A 20,928-nucleotide genomic window follows, 5' to 3' on the forward strand; every position below is an offset into this window, starting at 1 on the left:
TTCTATGGATGAGTAAACTGATACCATAAGAGTTTAAAGATTTGCCTAAGGTCACACAGCCAATAAGTGTCTAAAGCAGGATTTAAACTCGGCTACCCTGAACTAGCACTCTATCTCCCATACCACCTAGTTATCTATCATAGAACTCTGGAAATCATTGCAGTTGTGGCTACATGAGCTATAGAAACACAAAAAGTAAATAAAAATGCTCAATGAGCTCAATGAGTATAATATCATTATACTGTGCACAGCATCCTCTCAGCCTTAACACATGCACATAGCTCCCCTTCCCCTCTGGCTGATATAATCTTTTAAACAGTAAGGAGGTAAGACCCCTCCCCCTTCCTTTTTTTTTTTTTTGCAAGATCATCTCTATGTTATGCTAATAGGTGTAAAAATGAAATATAACTACTCAAGCATTTGCAGTGGCCAGAAAAAAGACAATTCAGAGTTGGAAGGGACTTCAGGGGCCAAGTAGTCCAGTCTATATCTCAAATAAAATTTCCCCTACAACCTACCTGACAAATGGCCATCCAGCTTTAAAGATAGATAAATAGATAGTTAGATAGATAGATAGGGATCTGTGGATAAATAACACCTTTATTAAGTACTTACACTCTGTACCAAGCATTGTGCTAAGTGGCTGAAGATACCAAAGCAAGAAAACAAAACAGTCCCTACTCCCAAAGTGCTTACATTCCAAAAGAGGGAAAAAAAAAAACATAAAGAGGATCTGGAAAAATGAAGACTACAGTGATGGAGGGCAAGCAATTGTTGGGGAGGTGGGGAAGACCAGAACATCATGGCTGGGGCTCCTATTAATATAAGAGAGTTTTTTCTTGCCTAAAGCCTAAATTTGCCTCTTTGTAATTTTCATTGAATTCATTGCTCCTCCGTATGCCCACCAGGGCCCAAGAGAACAAATCTAATCTCTCACATGATAGACCAATCTGCACTGGAAGACAGTTTTCATGTCCCCCCTGAACTGACATCAGGTCATTCACCACCCTAGTTGCCCTGTTCTTTTCTAGTTGCCTCACCAGCTGTCCTTCCCAAACTGTGCTGCCAAGAATGTCCATAATACTGCTAAGCAATTGGGAAGTTTAATAAGTGTTGGCAATTATTGCTAAAGAAAACTATCAGCAATCCGAGTAGTAGAGTAGCATAATCAATAGACTATTGGACTTGAAGATAGAAAGATCTGGGTTCAAATCCCACCTCTGATACTTATTAGCTTCATGATCATGGAGAAGTCATTTAGCCTTTCTGTGCCACAGGCAACACTCTAAAATTAGAAGTTATTTAAGGAGCTGTGATTGGTTTTGGGGAGAGGGCTTGCAATTGCTGGTCCACATCAATGGATCCTTGATAAAATGGAAAGTCAGGGATGTGTATATACAACTTTATTCAAATGGGAACATAAAGTAAAAGTGAAGCAAAATTGTCTACAGAAAAAAAAATACTTGAACTTAGAAAATAAGAAACCTAACCTCAATAGACCAGTCTCAGAAGGAGAAATCAAATAAGTCATTAACAAGCTTTTCTGCAAATGGCACCAGGACCAGACTGTTCCACCAATGTATTCTTCCAAATCTACAAATGGCTTGTGATCTCTATATTCCTAGACTTTCTAAACATAATAAAAATGGCGTGTTGATTCAATTCTTTTATGAGGCAAATGTGGTTTGACCCTGAGAAGCTGACTTATGAGCAATATAACAATTATGATGCCGTTCTCCTCCCACCTTCCCCAGGTAAACAGGAATAATAAAATCTGGGATTTTTCATTTACAAGATGTTTTCATTCTTCTATATTCATTTGGTAAAACTGAAATCTTCTGGGACAGCTGGTCTCAATGCCTAATTTAGCAGAGATTTGAGCTTCCCAAAAGATCTTCCTGAAATATTTTACAATTGTGTTTTTCTCTCTGTTTCTCTTCTCAATCTTTAATTCTTGAACAGTCCTAGAACAGCTCCAGTGACATTGTTTATTATTGTAGAGCTTTACAAAGATTTCAAAGAGCAATTCATTTCTCCTTTGATTGGTGTATATATAGGAAGCAGCCTTTGGCGCCCTGGACATTGGCATTGAAAACATGAGAATGTTTCAAGGGCTGTGTATGACACAGGAGGGCTAAAACAAAAACCGTTCCACATCTGTGGGTCATTTTCATCAACAAACATTCATTGAAGGCCTACCATATGCTGAGCATTCAACATACAAAGGCAAAGACAGTCCCTCTTTTCAGTGACCTTACATTCTAATCGGAAAGTTAGGACATGCACAATAATTAGCACAGTGCCTGGCACATAGTATGCACTTAATAAATGCTTGTGGATTAAATAATGAATAAAAATACATACTATATAAATTGATTATTCTTGTTACCTAGGTGCTAAGGTCAGTTGTTTCTTCACATTTGGCATCTAAGCCTAACTACTAGGGATGAGAGGTAGAGCAATAAAAGAAAGAAGATGGATGCTTTTGGAGATGGGGCTGAAAGTGAGCTTTAAACTAACCCCTAAAATTTCCTCAAAGTATCATGTTAAAGCTAGAAGGCACCTTAAGGACCATCTGGTCAAACTCTTCCATTTAAGAGGGAAGAAAATTGAAACACAGAGAGGGAAATCACTTGCCCAAGGTCACAGTCAAATAAATCCAAATCTCATAGACTTGAAGACTGTGAGGACCAAAAGGGAATTAGAAATCCTCTTGTCCAAACCTCTCATTTTACAAAACAGAAAAGAAAGATGCAGAGTTAATGTAGGAGCAGGGATTAGAACCCTTTTCTCTCTTGTCTTCCAACCCAGACCTCTTTCATCCAAGCTCTTTAAATCTGAGGCGCAGCTAGGCAGTACAGTAGATAGATTACCACGTCTAGAAAGATTCATCTTCCTGAGTTCAAATCTGGCCTCAGACAATTACTAGCTGTGTGACCCAGGCAAGTCACTTAACCCTGTTCGCCTTAGTTTCCTCATCTGTAAAAGTGAGCTGGAGAAGGAAATGACAAACCACTCCAGTATCTTTGCCAAGAAAACCTCAAACAGGATCATGAAGAGTTAGACAAGATTGAAACTACTCAACAACAAATTTAAATCTGATTTCTCTCAGGAGCAGGAGAGGTGGTGGTCAGAATAGCAGCTGCCTTCCAGGGCATCAGCCTCTGATCTCATGACAAAGAGCTAATCAGAAGATTGGCTCTTCAGACCTTCCACATCCACCTTATGCCCCAAATTCATCTCACCTAAGGTCCTCCTTCTACTCCTCAGGAATTTTTAAGTAGTGGGTATAACAGTGCTTTAAGAGGGAAAAAAGTCACAGTGATGAAGGAAGCAGCCTCACTTCTCTTACCTTGCCATAGATCAATTCTGCTGGTACCCTGGATGCCTTTGAGTTGAACAATGTTGTGAGGTGGTGAGTTAACAGTGAGATGATGAACTTCCAGCACCAGGGCCATGCCTCTCTTCTCATTCTTGAGCTTGGATATCACCATACCTAGTACTCTCCCTGAAGAACCCTAAAAGGCCATCAAGATGGAAACCCAGTTGGAGTCTGCTCCTGTCTCCACTCTCATTATCCTTTCACAGGCTCCACAAAGTCACAGCTCCACCTGTTTCTTAATTCAAGGATCTGTTACAGCCTTCTAACTTAGAAGAATACAATCTCTTGTCTTCAACTGTTTAAAAATCTCCTTCTCTGGGACAAATTTCCCACCCTTGAACAAATCCCCCACCCACACCCATACACCTCATAGGCCTATTCTAGTTATGACCCACATAAGAAGATAAAGTAGAAGTAGGTAGGGACCATAAAGCCAATCATAGAAATTTGGGTTTTATTCACATAAACAACACGATAAAAATTATATTTAAAACAGATTAATCTGTTTCTCTAGGACTGACTAGCATGGAGAGAGATTAAAGGTAGGAAAATTAGCTAGAGGACCAGATTCAATTAAGCATGATGTGCTAATGGCCTAGACTAAGTTGTTGGCAATGGGAATGGGAAGGGCAGATAAATATGAAAGACTTTATAAAAGAATTGAAATGACTTGTTAACTGTTGAAAATTTAGCAAATTAATTAAATGCTTTCTATGTAAAGAGTACAGTGTTAAAGCCTGAGACAGATACAAAGTTTAGATGAAACACTGTCCCTTCCCTGAAAAGGTTTACAACTTAGTAGGGGGCTTAAATTCATACATGAATGACTATAATACAAAAGAGTATATGTTAAATACATTAGAGATGCAACTAAAGTGCTATGTCAGGCAAAGGTTTAAGTAATGCTAACAGGGGTTACAAAGGAAACTTTTATACAGGCGGCATTTGAGTTGGCTTTTGAAGGATGATAGGAATTCAGCAGGTACCAGATGGAAAGGGAGGGCAATATTCACACATAGGAAATAATATAAGCAAATGTATGGAGGTGGGAAAGCTTCAGAGAGTCAAAGGTTTGAATAAAGTACAGAGTATGTGGAAGAGGGTACTACTACCAGATAAGGCAAAACCAACAGGATAAAACCAAGCTGTCAAAGTCTTGAATGCCAGGCCAATGAAATTTGAACTTTACTTAATTTTCTTAACAGGCAATAGGGATTCATTGAAGAGTCATGAGCTAAGAACTATCATATGCATAAAGACAATTATGCATAAGGAAGTTTACACATAAGGAAGATTAATTTAACATCAGTGTGAGGGATGGAATGTTCAAACTGGATGTGGGAAGAAGAGAAAGCAGCAGGAAGAAGGAAGTAGGAGAGGGGAGAGTTGAGAATGAATCCAAGGTTTTGAACCTGCTTGACTGGAATAATTATTTTCTTTGTTAGAAATAAATAAGTCCAGAGAAGGTACTGGATGGTTGAAACTTTAGGGGGGAAATTATGAGTTCTGTTTTGGACATGAAGAATTTTAGGTGATGACAAGCCATTCAGGTGGATGTATCCAAAAGGCAGTTAGAGATTTGTGAAAGTCTCCTAAGAAAGGGAGTCTCAGAAAGGTGCTAGTTCCTGATTTCAGCCATTTCTGCTTCTTCAGTCTAGTCATTCTAGCTATTTGCCTTGTGATATAGTCAATGGGACTGTGAAATATCAAGAACAGAAATAAAGTCCTGAATAATAAATCAATATCAAGTATTTGAATTTAACAGAATACTTGCTAATTAGATTACATCCAATTTTGATAGCTTTCCATGGCACGTTAGAATACAGTGAAACCTCAGAATTATCCTGTCCATCCCCTACACTTTAAAGATGAGGATGCCAAGGCATAAAGAGATGAAATTACTTAACTGATTCACCCAGCAAATTACTGAAAAGACCCAGGCTAGAATCCAGGTATCATGACTTTAGAGTCATAACTAGCATTTTCATAACTTTCCGGAAGCAAATTTCACAAAATGCGCCAGAGCAATGAGTCGAGTCAAGTTTTTTTAAAAAATTCATTTGGTGGTAGAGAGAGACAGAGACCCAAGAAACAGGGAGGTTAACATGGTATTATTCTCCCATAGAGAGCCATACTGGCTTACTTATTGATCCTCACACAGAATATACCTCTTTTTTTTGCCCTGTCTGCTGCCCTTCTTGCCCACGAGTCTCCATCTTCTCACCTCCACCTTTTAGAATCCCTTGCTTCTTTAAGAATCAGCTCAAATGCCACTTTACTTTCCGCCTACTTTGTCTATATCTTTTATATATTTTCTTTATGGAAATGTTGTCTCCCGCATTAGAGTATAAGCTCTTTATAGACAAGTATTGCTTTTTTATTTTTCTTTATATGCTCAACATTAAGTACAATGCCTTCCTGCACATAGTAAGATCTTAATAAATACTTTTTAGTATTACATATTATAAAAAATACTGTTGATTGATCGAGTCATAATAGCTCAAATGTCAGTTCTTTTTTATAAGACCTTCTTAATCCCTCCTCCCTCAGCTGCTAGTCTCTCTTCCCTGAATGTTACCTTATATTTACATTGCTTATATGTGTAGCTGTTACCTCTTTCCTATAGAGTTTAAGCTTCTTGAGTGCAGAGTGTTTATTTTTGTCTTTGTATCCTTAGTGCTTACCCCACAGTGCCTAGCATATACTAAGTATTTAATAAAATGCTTCTTGATTAATTGATTGACAAATCACTCTCCTCCCTTCCAACTTCGAAATTCTGACTATAATTCTGTGGGAGAAGCACAGAACTAGATGATCTCTAAGATTCCTTCCAGATTTAACATTCCTTGGACACATACAATGATAAATATGGTTTCCATAGGAATAATTTCCTTCTTCGGAGGAATAACTTTTAAGGACTCTTTTATGCTGAACAGCATTCTAATACTAAGCAGGGAAGAGCAGGAGGGGAGAATCCTTCATGTGACAAATGAAATATATTTCCCAGATTTTTTTCTTTCATGCCATCTCTGTATTTTACCTCCTCTCCTCTTCCTCTTAAAAAAAGCTTATAACTCACTCATAGCTTTACAACTGAAATCGAATCAATCCTACCAACATACTGGTGCTGACGACCAGTTCACAAGTGTTCTGAGATATAAATGTTATGTTTGTTCTCTGTGACATGATTTCACAAGTCACTTGCTCAATGACTCTGAAGAGTTATTGTTCGGGGGGGGGGGGGGAATGCAAACGTTGTTCCTCAGTCTGTGGTCTGTTAAAGAGACTTGAATTCACTTTGTGGGTGAAATGTAGCCTGAGTTTTAGATGAAAGAGTTGGGGCAGATCAAGTACATAAAGTGAGAAGGAAAAGGCAAAGAGCTGTAGTTCAAGTTGGGTAAGGATAGAGCTCAAAATTAAGTCTTGGAAGGGGAAGGAGGTAGGAGAGGGGAGGGGAGGACACAGCCAATCAGAGGACAGTATTTTTGTTGGGTTTTTCTTTAACCTGATCACACGCACTTTGGTCTCCCACTAGAGATTCAAAGGTCTTTCTTTAGTCTTTGAGGCATCACATAAATAACTTTCAGAAAGGCACTATGTCCAGAAGAAAAAGTGAAACATGAAAAGATGTTAGTCTTTCTATTAACTAGCTGTGTAACCTCAGGCAAGAATGTTCACCGTGAGAGACAGCCCTGAGGAGCGGAGAGGGGACTGGAGTCAGGAAGACCTGGATTCAAATCCTATTTCAGATATTTTGTAGCTTTGTGACCCTGGGAAAATTGCTTGTTCCATCTGTACCTCGGTATTTTCTCATCTGTAAAGCGAGGGAGTTAGACTCAGTGGACTCAAAGGTCCCTTACAATTCTAAGTCTCCAATCCTATGATTTCTCTGGTTCTCATGTTCCTCAAGTATAAAATAAGAGGCTTGAACTACATGGCATAAGGTATCTCCCAGCTCCAAAGTGATCCATTCTCACCTTTGCCTAATCTTTTCCCATGACAAAGTCAACATTTGCAAAACAACTGTGACAATAATAATAGCTAACATTTATACAGCTCTCTAGAGACAGCACCCTATCCACTGCACCACCTAGCTGCTCCTAAAAAGAGAGGGGTAGCTTAGCATAGTGGATAGAGCCCCGAACTTGGAATCAGGAAGATTTGAATTCAGATTCTCCCTCAGATGCTGGCTAGCTATGTGACCTTGAGTAAGTCACTTCTGTCTGCCTCAGTTTTCTCATCTGTAAAATGGGGGTAATAATAGCAACTATTTCCTGGAGTTGCTTTGAGGATAAAATGGGATAATATTTGTGGAGAACTTCGCAAAACTCAAAAAGCATTATATAAATGCTAGTTATTGTTCTTCTAAATCCTGCTATGTGACTTTGGGCAAGTCACTTAGCTTCTCAGTACCTCAGCTTCTTCACTTAAAAAAAATGAGGGGGTTAAATTAGATGTCCTCTAAAATCCCTTCTAACTTTAAATCAATGATCCTATGGTTAGTAATATTTAGTTATAGAAACACAGGGAAACTTTCTGAATCCCTTGAACATTAACTTTGTCTATATTGCCACCTGGCTTTAATCAAATGAGCTATTTGTCCCAAACTTAGCTGTGGAATTTAAGGGCATATGTACAGTTCCAAGCAACTATGAAGTCAGGAAGCTTTTCATACGTAAATACACTTCCATTTCTAAGATTAAAAAATCTACAATTTTTAAGGGGAAAATCCTTGCAAAATCTTAAAGCTGTAGTCTTTTTATTTGATTCCAAAGGCATACCAGCCACATTGGTTCACATTCTATTGACCAAAGTTTTTTATCCTAGGGAAGAGCCAAAATGATGAAAGATGGAAAGCTCTTCCGAATTGTCCAAGAAAACTGCTGGGATCCAATAGTTCGTATTAGAGAAATGGATCAAACAGGTAGGTTACTATTTTGTAATAACTACAGCTATCCTCTAGAAGTTTGTTGATTGAGATAGGATATAACAATAATAATAGTTTGGGATTTCAAGAAACAGAGATTTGGCCACACCCTCTTCAAGCTAACTGCAAGGTTACTATGTAGACATACTCTTGACAAGCATTCATTAAATGTCTACTATACTTCAGGCAATGGGGATTCAAAGACATAAACAAAGCAAACTGTCCTCCCGGTGAGATTAACACAGAAAAGGTACAAAAAAATGTACACCTCCCATCCTTTACCCTCATTACAAGTCCCTGTTTTGGCTTAATTTGGTGAAGTAAGGCTGCATATTTGCTAACTATTGTCCTTGAGATGAGAAAGACCTGAATTCAAATCCTACTTATTAATAAGCTGCTATGACTCTGGGCAAATCCATCAATATCAATAAGTTTTAGTTTCCTCATATGTAAATCATAGGGTTATTGTGACAATAAAATGAGATAGCATATGTAAAAATTTGTAAAACTTAAAGAGCTATGTAAATGTTAGCTATTTTTGTTATTGTTATTATTAAAATCCCAAGCAAGTAACTGAATTCAAGCCAAAAATGTTTCTCTATAGGGGAATGTAGGGATTGTGGGACTCATATTGGTGTAGACCAGGGGTGGGGAATCTGTGGCCTCGAGGCCACATGCGGCCCTGTAGGTATTGCAAACTCCACATTTCTATTGAGCTTTCAGGCTTACAAGGCACATTGAGGAGGTAGTCTCCCCAGGACCTCCCTGTGCTAGTCTAATTGCTCAAAATCAATAAATAGCAGGAAATATCCTTAGCAATGGCTTCTGGGAAAAGGACTTTAGAAGTCTACCTAGAGAGAAAAGACAAAGCCTTTCCCTGGAGGTGGGCAGCAAGACTTGATCTCAAGTGAAGCTACTTCAAATCTCTTCCCCTCCAAGGAGAAAACTCAAGAAGACAGAACTCAGAGTATTTGGTGTCATGAACCAGCTGTTTATGACTAAACTTAAAAATGTCCTTCTTGCTTTTCTCCCTCTCCCCCCCTTCCCATTTCTATTTCATTTCATCATTCTGTGTCCCTTTGTCCTTGGGACAAAGAGTTAAAATGGTAAGCTCTAAGGAAAGGAGTTTCAAATCTGTCTGTGTCATCTTCATGGGAAGAAAAGTTTAATTAGTGTCCTCAGGGTCATTCCATCACCTGCCCCAAAGCAAAGCTGAAAAAGAATGGAATAATAAGGGGCCTGGGACCGGTGCCTGAATTAGGCCTAAGGAACAGTATCAGGAGTGGTAAACCCATCCAAGCCCTGTGGTGGATGGGGAGGGAGGAGGAAGGACAGGACAACAGAAAGGAAGCAGCAAGTTTTATCACCTAACAGAGCCAGGTGTAATTTTTGCTAGAAGGGTAGAGAAGGTGGTTCATCTGGTATTATAACCCAGGGGAGGAACAAGACTATCCTGGTATAGTATATGCTACAGAACTAGCAGCTGGGGACTGGGAGAGGACTTGTGCCCCAGAGAGAGAAGCAAACGTAGGACACCACTGAAGAAGAAGGAAGTGCTCCAGAGAAGTATTGTATAGTGACTTGCCCAAAGCTTACAGATATTAGTGACGGTCTTTACCTCCGAATTCAGTGCCCTTTTCACTCCATTAACAAGAAAATCAGTAGAGATTGGTAACCCACTTTAAAAGTGACCCTAGAGGGGCAGCTAGGTGACACAGTAGATAGAACTCCAACCTTGGAGTCAGGAGGACCTGAGTTCAAATCCAGCCCCAGATACTTAACACAGACACTAGCTATGTGACCCTGGGGCAAGTCACTTAATCCTGATTGCCTCACCAAAAACAAACAAACAAACAAGAAGTGATTCTAGACACAATACTTGCTGCCTATATTAACTATTTCTAGGAGTCTAAGTGAGAAGGGAATAGTGCCAATTCATTTCATCTTTTAGAGTGAGGATCCCCCTGTCCACCACCAAGGCTTGGCATGATTTTAGGCACGGAGATTGTATTTGGCATGTCATCATAGGATGGGACTGAACACAAGCTGGGAGTTTCAAGCCCCACTTTTCAGGGTCAACCTTACTCATAATCTTTCCCTGATGAAATGGTATTTAAGTATTTAGAGGAGTTCTCTTTAAACCCAATATAAAGGAATCTGGATTCATGTGGGGGTAGGGAAAAGGAGAAACCAGAATTGTAACTAGGGAGGGATGACTAAATCTTTTCCTTGGAATACCAAAATTTAGAGGGCATAAAATTTTAAAATAATGATTTTTAAGGTTTGTGGGGAGGGGAGGAAAGGTGGGCAGAAATAAGATGGTGGAGTGAAGAAAGATCAATAAATTGGGCATATAACTAAAAAAAATAGAAAAATAACAAATTTAAAAATCCCAATTAAACACCAAAATGGAAATCCTGAAAATCAAAGGAGAGATTAATAAAATTGAAAGTTAAAAATAAATTGAACTAATAAAACCATGCGGAGGTATGGGCAGGAATCGATAACATAGATAAGCTATTGGTTAATTTGATTAAAGTTTGTACAATTGTTCGATTTATTACATTTACATTTTGACAACATCTACATTCCTTCAGCAACATAGAACAACTAGTTTAGCATCTAGCCGAAACAGAATAATAATTTAAAATAGGAAGCTATTAGGAAACACATCTTTCTGCCCTGGCTACACACCAGGTGAACTCCTTCCTGCCTACCTCTCTACACTGCTTCCCTCTCCCGAATTTTGAATGACCTTTCACCAGCAAGGGTATTAATACTTGTATGGGGTCCCAGTGGAAGCCAATAACCCAGGGGCTCAGTCTTTCCTCCACAAAGTAGTGTCCTGGATTCTCTCCTACCACCCATCCCCCAGTTTGTACTATTTAAAATTTTGAATTATAGATTTGAAGTGGTGATAGATTTCATGCTATTTGCCCCAGGTGCTATTCAACCAAGGTGCAAAGATTACTAGTGATGATAATAGTAGGAATTCAAAGGGAGGTAAGGCTTGGGGGAATGGATAACATATGAAGAAACATAAAGAACTGGTATTTTCTCTGACTTGGTCTGTTTTTGGTTTTGGTTTTTGGTTTGTTTGGTTTTTTTACTCAGGAGTAACTGTCCAAGCCCTTTCTACAGTCCCTGTTATGTTTAGCTACTGGGTAAGTGTGAAGCTTTGAACTGTCCATTTGAAAGGCTAACAGCTTACCATTTGGTAGACAGTGCAATTAGAACCTCTGATACTAACAACTCTCTTCCCACAAACCTCCTTCCCTTCATCTACCCTCTCCCTTTATGGCTGCTCCTTTACACACAGAACCAGGAGCAGAATGAGTGAAATTTCAGAAGGAAGCAATGTTTGGCAGATTTGCCCTCCCCTCTGTCTTTCTATCAAAACTTACCAGTTCTAGGTTTCAGTTCTAGAGATCCTTGTTAGGTGACTGATTTGCTAATCTAAACTAACAAACTCATTCATGTTAAAGAGTAAAATAATTTTTAAATGCATTAGCATTACCCTTTCTAGGGCAATGTACATTTGAAAAAGAGGGCTCTTGGAATTAAAAAACTTTAACAAAAAGAAATGGTATCTAATGTTGAACTTTAGAAACCATGAATGAATTAATTCATTTATGCATGAAAATCATCAAATAATGACTATGTGTCAAACACTGTTATAAGCACTAAGGATACAAATAGAAAAACGGAGATAGTCCCTGCTCTCCAGGAGCTCACACTCTAATTAGGGGGAGTCAACAACCCAGAAAGTTCTGCTGCAGAGTGAATGGAAGAGCCCCAAAGTCCCGAGAGGGTTTCCTTGAGGCAAACGGCAAAACTCAGAGGTCCTCAGGATACACAAATAGATCAGATGACAGTGCTGGTAGACTGGGTGAGATATTTCAATTGGATTAAAGAAACAGTTATTCACATTTTCACTATAGGGTAAGAAGCAATTTGGCATGGTGTTTAGAGGGCCAACCCTGGGGTCAGGAAGATTTGAGTTCAGATTCCACTTCTGACACATTCTAGCTCTGGGTGAATCACCTAATATCTCAGTTCCCCAAGGCACTGCTCTAAAATATTACATTTCAGACAAGATGAATTAGTGGAAACAACTTCCATATCAGGAGATCCTACACTGATCCAATGAGATGTTTGTAAAGTGCTTAGCACAGAACCTGGCACATAGCAGGCACAATATAAATGCTTGTTTCCTCCTCTTCCTTCCCCCATTAGTGAAAGCGCATGTCTAGGGTTATAGATATAGAGAAATAGAGAGATGCACAACTAGTTCATTCATTCCTTTTTGTTTTTTACCAGGCCAAACCTCAAGATACCTTAGACCTGTGCCAAATTTTAAATAACGACTTAGCTGCAACTGTTGCAAAGTACCCAAAGAGGTTTGTTGGCTTGGGAACATTGCCAATGCAGGCTCCAGACCTGGCAGCGAAAGAGATGCACCGATGTGTGAAGGAGCTGGGTTTTCCTGGGATACAGATTGGATCCCACATCAATGACTGGGACCTGAACTCTAAGGAGCTCTTCCCTGTCTATGCTGTAAGTCATTGGGGTCAAACTCAACTAGAAATGAATCTCTGGACTGTCACATTGTCCTAAAAAATCACAAATTAACTATGTTGGGTCGTACTTTTATTTATTTTGTTAAACATTTTCCGATTACATTTTGATCTGGTTCAGGCTGTTTGCCAAAGTTTTATGGGTGCTTGCAGCCCTCAGCGAAAAGTTTGGCACCTCTGCTATACAAGTGCAAAGTTCTCCCTCAGCTGTAGGATCCTGACTTGTCTAAAAGTTGGTGTCACTATATCAGAAGATCCTAGATTTAGAGCCCGAAGCAGCGTTAGATGTCATTAAGCCAAATCCCTTCAATTTAAGATGGAGGAAACTGAGGCCAGATGTGACTGGTCTGGCAATCCCATATTGTCAAGATGAGAGGTACAGGAGTGATGATCCACTGTGTGAATCTTTCTCCTCTCCACCACTCAATAACACCCCTAACCTTTTTACACAGGTGAACTTGATTTGAAATGAACACCTAAGGTAGACTTGAAAGGACAAAGAAGGGGAGGACAGAAAAGATCAACACACAGCCTGAGGGTGGTGGGGAGAAAGCATTATTTCCAGACATCCACTTCAATCTCCAGGGACTTTAAGGGCAGATTTATGTGCTCAGGAGTGCCTGAGATCTTTTTTTTTTTTTAATGTCTCCTTCTCCTCTAAGTAGCCTCCTTGAGCACAGTTGAGTGGTACACTCAGAAGCAGAGACCCTTAAATGCACACTTTTCCTAGACCCTGTATTAACTAAAGGCAGAATCTTCCTCAGGCAAACAGAATGTACTTCCATGAATCTGGGCTTGTAATATACGTATGGTGCAATTCTAGCAGATAGAGAGGACCTCCTACTCAACTCTAATGCCTATTATGCCAGCATTCATTTCACCTAACAGTCTGTTTCCTCATCTGTAAAATGAAGGAGAGGTGGGCTCAATGGCCTCTAAGGTCCATTCCAGCCCTAAATCTGTGATCCTATGATTAATTATAGCAGGATCCTTGAGGGTAGAGATTGTCTTAAGTCAAGTTTGAGTCCACAAGGACTGTCATGCCATCCCTTCCATAGTGTTCTGAAAGCAGTATATTTAAAAATTTTTTAAACCTTTCAGTCTTTAAAACTACCCTATTAAAATGCAAATGCACTTGTGGTTTAACACTTCAATTATTAGTTAACACCTTAGTTATAATTTAAGATCTTAATTAATCTTAATGCCACTTCAGGAGAAATCTGACACGGGATAGATCAGACCAGTTGAAGGAATGGGATAACTGAGTCTAATTTGAGTGGCAGTTCCATAGCTTTATCTAGTAAGGCTGCCTGACTTTGGTGAATAGAGCACTGAACTTATAGTTAGGAAGACCTAGGTTCACCAACAAGCTATGTGACTCTGAAAAAGTCATTTAACCTCTCTCAGCCTCAATTTCCTCTTCCGAGTAACAGAGATAACAGCACTTATTCAAAGTTGGGAGGATTAACAGATATAATATATGTAAATATTTACTTCACATACTTCAATTGTAATGTGAGCTATTATTATTTTCTAGTACCAGAACTGGCACAACTGCAGGGTATTAGTTTCCCAACTTTCACTTTCCAAAGAATCATTGGTAAAGAGGAATTGGGTAGAGCAGACATGGAAGAGAGAAGAGGGGCAATGACAGCCATGCCAGTTTAAAGGGCTACAAGCTGTAGTGGCTACATTGGCTACTTCTTTGTTTTGACAGAGCCTGGCAAACCAGAATGTACACCAATGGGAGGACAAGCCACCACCTCGCCAAAGACTTCTACAAAGTCACCAAATAGAGGCCTGAATTTTGAGACTAGTGTACTGTATAGGGACACCTTCGATCTAGTCAAGTCCATGGACACAAACCATAGACTATCTTTATTCTATTCACATTGGGCTCAAATCTCTCCAGGTCCTATGTCCTTCTTTGGTAATAAATGGACTTGGCCTCACTTGCTACCTTCTGGGGTTCATGCCAGGAATTATTAACCCATGATTTAATGCTCCTATTATATTATGATAAATTGATAATTTATCTTGTAGTTAACTAAATGTTTAGGGAATTAGGCTTGTGAACTTAAGATCATGGTTTTAATACCCAAATAGATCAGTAAGCTTCATTATGTTCTGCAAGAAAAGATTACATCCTTACATCTAATCAACTACCATAAATATTCCTCTTTGATCTGAAGGGAACCAGACCAGAGACTGTGTATAGATGAGTGTAAATATAATTAGAACAAGTCAGAGCATTTCTTCTAAAGGTGGATCAGTAGTATCATCTTCATATATTAAAAGCTCTCACAAGCACTCCCCAAGTCTTAAACACCTAATATGCAAATGTCCCCTACATGTAGGTAGCCAGGTAAATATTCTCACCCTTTCCTCTACTCACCCCAGGGAGCTTCCTGCCCTGATTTATTCACTCTGGCTAGCCATCTAGCTCTCTTAGCGCCCAGAGTAGTGGAACTGTTCAACCCAGTGATTCTTCACATTTCTCCTCCTTCAAGTGGAATTGTACAAATATATTTCTGAATGAACTTTGGAACTTATCATAGCTCAGTTAATTCTATCTCCACAAATTACTTTCTTGTTTGTTCATAATCCCTTTTAACCTCCTTTCTCCTCCTTCTTTTTTCCTCCTTCTCTTTTTTCCTTTGTCCCATTGGGAGCTAGAGAGACAGTCAGGCAGACAGACACACAGATAGGCAGATCAAATTACATGGAAAGACCCTATCTTAATAGTTATCTAATATGCCAAGAAAAAGGAATCATAAATTTAAGATATAATTACCATTGATCTCTCATTAGCTCCAGAATACTTCATCAGCTTCCTCATTCCTCTCCAGTTAAACCAATTTTTCCTAAAGCATCAATTCTAAAAAGCTATTTTTTTTTTTTGTTGAGGCAATTGGGGTTAAGTGACTTGCCCAGGCAAGCTAGGAAGTGTCAAGTGTCTGAGGCCAGATTTGACTCAGGTCCTCCTAACTCCAGGGCTGGTGCTCTATCCACTTCGCCACCTAACTGCCTATGACTGTATAATTTTAAACTATTTTCGTTGCAAGCACACAGTATCACAGAATCACAGCATTGGAAGTAATAGCAGAAAACATCTGGCCCACCTATAACTGACTACTTTGTTATTCATTCTTGCTTTAGTTCTACTATTCACATCAGAAGGTAAAAGAACACCTTCCTCAGGTCATGGAGTTCAGAAGAGCTTTGGGAGGTTTTGCCAGATATATCTGGGGCTACCTGATGACTTTCTGAGGAACTGGGCCAGAGATGTGTGTTTGCCCACCCTTGTTTCCTTTCTCCATTTGCAAGGAAGGTGGTTTTTTTTTCATTCCTGTGGTCAAAGTTGGGTTTCACTTACTCAAAATAGGTTTGGCCATATATTCATGTGTATGGCATCTGCCTGTTGTGGTGGCCTTAAGTAATTCTGTGTGTAACTGGCAGAGTACCAATAGCCCAAGGTTGCCTATATTTTTCCACATCATTAGGGAAAGAAATTTGTGTCTCACTATACATGACCACTCACCCAAGGGTTTTAATAATAGCAAGCATTTATGTAGCTTTTTAAGATTTGCAAAGCAGATATATTATCTCATTTGATCCTCACAATTCTGTGAGGTAGATACTATTACTATTCCCATTTTAAAGATGAAGAAAATAAGCTGGGGTGGGGGGGATGACTTACAAGTAAGTATCTGAGGTAAGATTCAAACTCAGGTCTTCCTGACTCCAAGTCTAACATTCTATCTACCACACCATGTAGCTTTTTTCTTGTCAGCAAGTGGTACCTCTGCTGCTGATATGTTTCTGTGGAGGCCATACAAAATGCAGCTATACTTTGGGCCACTATTACAACCAATGTTTTAGCTTAGGATTAAACAGGCAACTGCTTAATCTGACTATCTCTTCTAATGCTCTTTTCATAGGAACAGGCATCCTAAATTCCAAGCAACTGACAACAAATCAACTTGGAATCAACCCTTTGCTAGTCTGAGATTGCTTTTTTATAGACTATGTATTGCAGTGAATTAAGTCTCCTACTAGTGGCCTCTGCTCTGTTATTTACTTCCTGTGTAACCCTGGGCAAATAACTGAGCCTCTGGGGACCTTAGTTTCTTCATTTCTAGAATAAATTTGTTGGACTAGATGATCTCTAAGATTTTTTTCTAACTCTAAATCCTACAAAATCATTGTCATTTGGGTATCTTTGTTCTAACACCTGAGCCTAATCTACTTGGAGATCAAGGTCCTCCTGTCTAGTTCCTCACATCTATCCTTTTTCTGATCTATTTTTTTTCCTTCCAGAACTAACTGCTCTGTCCTCGTTTCTCAAGGGATGTGCCTTTTTCTAATCTGAACCTCTATTAAACTAAAACCTTTCTCTCTTTTTCTAAGTTTCCTGTGTGTCCCACTCAGACACCTGGGTTCCCTTTTGATCTTTCTATTTTCTAAACCTAGAGTCTTTTGGGGTTCCCTGGAGATATTTTGGAGAGGAACTCTAGGGACATCTCTTACTCATTCATTAACTGTTTGCAGATAAACGTGAGTCATCAGCCTGATTACTCCAAGGATATTTAAGGTAGATGGAAAAGAAAGATAGTACCTCTGGATCATAGGTTGTTAGAGATGAAAAGGACCGTAGGGAGCTCATTCAATCCCCTCATTTTACAGGAACAGACATTGAGCACCAGAGTAGGAAAATGTCTTGTCCAGGGTCACGCAGGTAGTACATAACAGAGGTGCTATTTGACTCTGCTCCTCTGACTCTATAACCAGTGTTCCTTCCTCTACAAGATGGATATTAATAATAATCATGGCTTCCAGGCAGCTAGGTGGCTCAGTGGATAGAGTACCGGCCTTGGAGTCAGGAAGACCTGAGTTCAAATCCAGCCTCAGACACACAACACTTACTAGCTGTGTGACCCTGGGCAAGTCACTTAACCCCATTGCCTAGCAAAAAAAAAAAAAGACAGAGAGAGAGAAAAAGAAAGAGAGAGAGAGAGAAAGAAAGAGAGAGAAAGAAAGAAAGAAGGAAAGAAAGAAAGAAAGAAAGAAAGAAGAAAGAAAGAAAGAAAGAAAGAAAGAAAGAAAGAAAGAAAGAAAGAAAGAAAGAAAGAAAGAAAGAAAGAAAGAAGAACAAATCTGGCCTCAGACACATAACACTTACTAGCTGTGTGACCCTGGACAAGTCACTTAACCCCAATTGCCTCATCAAAAAGCAAAAAAAAAAAACCAAAAAAACAAAATCGTGGACTCTTTTTTTTCTCTTTGCAATTCCTTTGCATCTGTTGAGTTTTTACTATGCTCAAGGAGAGAGGCAATATAGTGTAGTGGATAGAGGGCCAGCCTCAGAGTTAGGGAGATTTCCAACACATATTGCCTATGTGATGATAGGCAAATTACACAGCCTGGCAGTGTCCTCCAGCCAATACTTATAGGACTAGGGGTTGTGGATTTGCATTGGTAAAGGGAGTTAACTAAAAGGAAGCTTTCTATGAAGATGAACTCACAAGTCCCAACCCTACTCCATCCCCTAAGGGGAAGAAACTCATTCAAGATACTGTACACAGTTCAGCTCCTAAGACTTCATCACAATGTCATAACCATCCTAAAAATTTCTAACTCAAAAGAATACATCCTTTCTTATTCAGCATTTACTAAATGGCTGCACAGACTATTTGAGATACACGTTTTGACATAATCCCAATATAGCGGGGAAAAGGTGGGAGAGAATGAGCATTTATATTGTTTCTACTATGTGCCAGGCACTTGTGCTAAGTACTTTACAAATATCTCATTTGATTCTCACGACAATCCTGAGAAGTAGGTGCTGTTATTATTCCCATTTTACAGTTGAGGAAACTGAAAACAGAGATTAAATGACCTGACCATGGTAACAGAGCTAGTGAGTGTCTGAGGCTGTATTTGAATTCAGATCATCCTGAATCGAGGCCCAGAGCTCCATCTACTGTGTCACCTAACTGTTTAATGAGACTATTAAATCTGCTAAAGATAAAAGAAAGAAAAAACATTCTTTTCCATATAAGATACAAGGGAAAGAGCGCTCACTCTGGAGTCAGAAGACCCGAATTTAAATCCCTTCTCTCACGCTTACTATCTGTACAACCATGGGCAAATCAATTCACCCTCTCTGGCTTCAGTTTCCTCATTGGTAAAAAGAGAGACATTGCCTAGATGGCCTCTGACATCCTTTCCAACTCCAGATCTATAATCCTATGGTTTCATGATCCAAATATTCCTCACATAAGGTTGCCATAGCCAAAGCCATGTTGTAGTTATATTATACATTCTATTTTTTCCCTTGTGACCTGGAGCTCTGGATTTTGGCTATGACGTTCCCTGACATTTTTATTTGTGTGTTTCTTTCAGAGGGATGATTAGTGCATTCTTTCTCTTTCCACTTTGCCCTCTGGTATTCAGAGATCTATGTAGTTTTCTTTTAAGATATCTTGAAATATGCCTAAGCTCTTTTTCTAATTGTGGTATTCAGATAATCTAATGATTCTTCATTTTTTTCTCCTTAAACTGTTTTCCAGGTCAGTTGTTTTCGCCATGAGATACCTTACATTTTCTTCTGGTTTTTTCTCAGTCATTCGGCTTTGTTTTAATATTTATTGTTGCCTCATGGAATCATTGGCTTCTATTTAGTCCACGTGAATTTTCAGAGAGTTGCTTGGGCAAGTGTTTATACCACTTATGCCAAGCTGTCAATTCCCTTTCCACTTCTTTCCTCCATAGATTTCATTTCTTTTCCAAATTTTTCCTCAAGTGCTCTTGTTATTTATACTTTTTTGTCAAGTCTTCTAGTTAAAAAGCTTACTTCATCTCTTCCAGTAATTCTCATTGAGTTTGTGTCCAACCTGTATTTTTCTCTGAAGCATTGCTTGTAGATGTTTTGAGTCATTTTCTTCTACATTTGTGTCGAGCATTTCTGCTAAAACAATATCTCACTATGGTGGGATTCTTTTATTTTTTCCCATTCCTTCAGCCTACTCCCTGACTTCAGACTTGCTTTTAGGGCACACTTGCTTTTAGGAAGGTCTAGGGTGGTCCTATTGATGCTTTCTTGGGGTATTGAATGTTGTGTAATTCTAGGATCTCAGGAACAGGCTTGAGACCTACAAGATTTTAGTGCTCCCAGAGTGGTCTGATCCAGGGCAAAGTATAATTGCTGACACCCCGAGTTTGAGCTCTGCAAGTTCCTGATGTGGGTTTAGGTCTGAGTAAGAGTAGACTGCTACTATATTTAGCCCTATAAACCAGGTGGAAAGCTCTGTTGGCTTACAGCAGCAGAATTGCAGTTTCCCCTTTGGTCTAGGATTCCCACCGTGATTATTTCCCATCATCTGGGCTAGCTGCTGAAAGTGAGACTGATTTGAGCCTGAGGTCTGGGCCTACTGCTGCTGCTTGCTTTGCAGTGGAACTTCCTCCTTTCTTGGTAACTCCAGGGCCACCATATCCTGCTACTCCCTGGCAGAAGTCATATTATCAGAATGCCCTGGATCTGAGACCTGGAGCAGGGTAATAGGCAAAAAAGCTGCCTATTCACACCTCTCCCAGTTGCAGTGCACTGGCATGGGTCTGGGGGAAGCCCTGTCTGGGTCTGGCACCTACTCTAGCTCTGGTGCACAGTCTCTCCCTGGGCACTAGAATGCTCTGTGTGTGACATGCTCCTGAACCAACCTGTCTCCAGTGTTCCCGTCTGTGTCCTTATGCTGACCTGAGGTGGACAAAGGACACACTGCTACTTTTTCTGTATTTCTCCTTCAGAATTTGATCTAGTGCATTTTTAAAAATTTGTTTGGAGGAGTTTATGGATAGGAGTTCACTGCACTGCTTGCTAACTCTCAATCATCTTTACTCTGCCCCTCCACATTATACATGCAAACCCAACTCCATGCAAATTCATGAACCCTGGTATAGCATTGACTGATATGCCACTCATTTTTTATCTCTTTATCATTGTTCCTGTGGAAATAACTGCTGTTTATAACATTGTTTTCACA

At 39.5% G+C, this 20,928-nt stretch overlaps 1 protein-coding gene across 2 annotated transcripts in view; it reads left to right on the forward strand.

The window, feature by feature from the left end:
• The window catches only part of ACMSD (aminocarboxymuconate semialdehyde decarboxylase), an 83,690-nt gene that overhangs the window by 13,650 nt on the left and 49,112 nt on the right, over positions 1-20,928 (forward strand). Inside the window, exons 3-5 of one of the 2 annotated variants that reach the window (XM_021009460.2) lie at positions 8,210-8,306; positions 11,424-11,473; positions 12,630-12,866. In XM_021009460.2, the coding sequence (XP_020865119.1) occupies positions 8,210-8,306; positions 11,424-11,473; positions 12,630-12,866 (384 nt within the window). The remainder of the gene's footprint in view (positions 1-8,209; positions 8,307-11,423; positions 11,474-12,629; positions 12,867-20,928) is intronic. The other variant, XM_021009464.2, reaches the window with a different exon arrangement.

The sequence above is a fragment of the Phascolarctos cinereus genome, unplaced genomic scaffold (assembly GCF_003287225.1).
Source record: "Phascolarctos cinereus isolate Bilbo 61053 unplaced genomic scaffold, phaCin_HiC Scaffold_726;HRSCAF=1367, whole genome shotgun sequence".
Classification (NCBI taxonomy): domain Eukaryota; kingdom Metazoa; phylum Chordata; class Mammalia; order Diprotodontia; family Phascolarctidae; genus Phascolarctos; species Phascolarctos cinereus.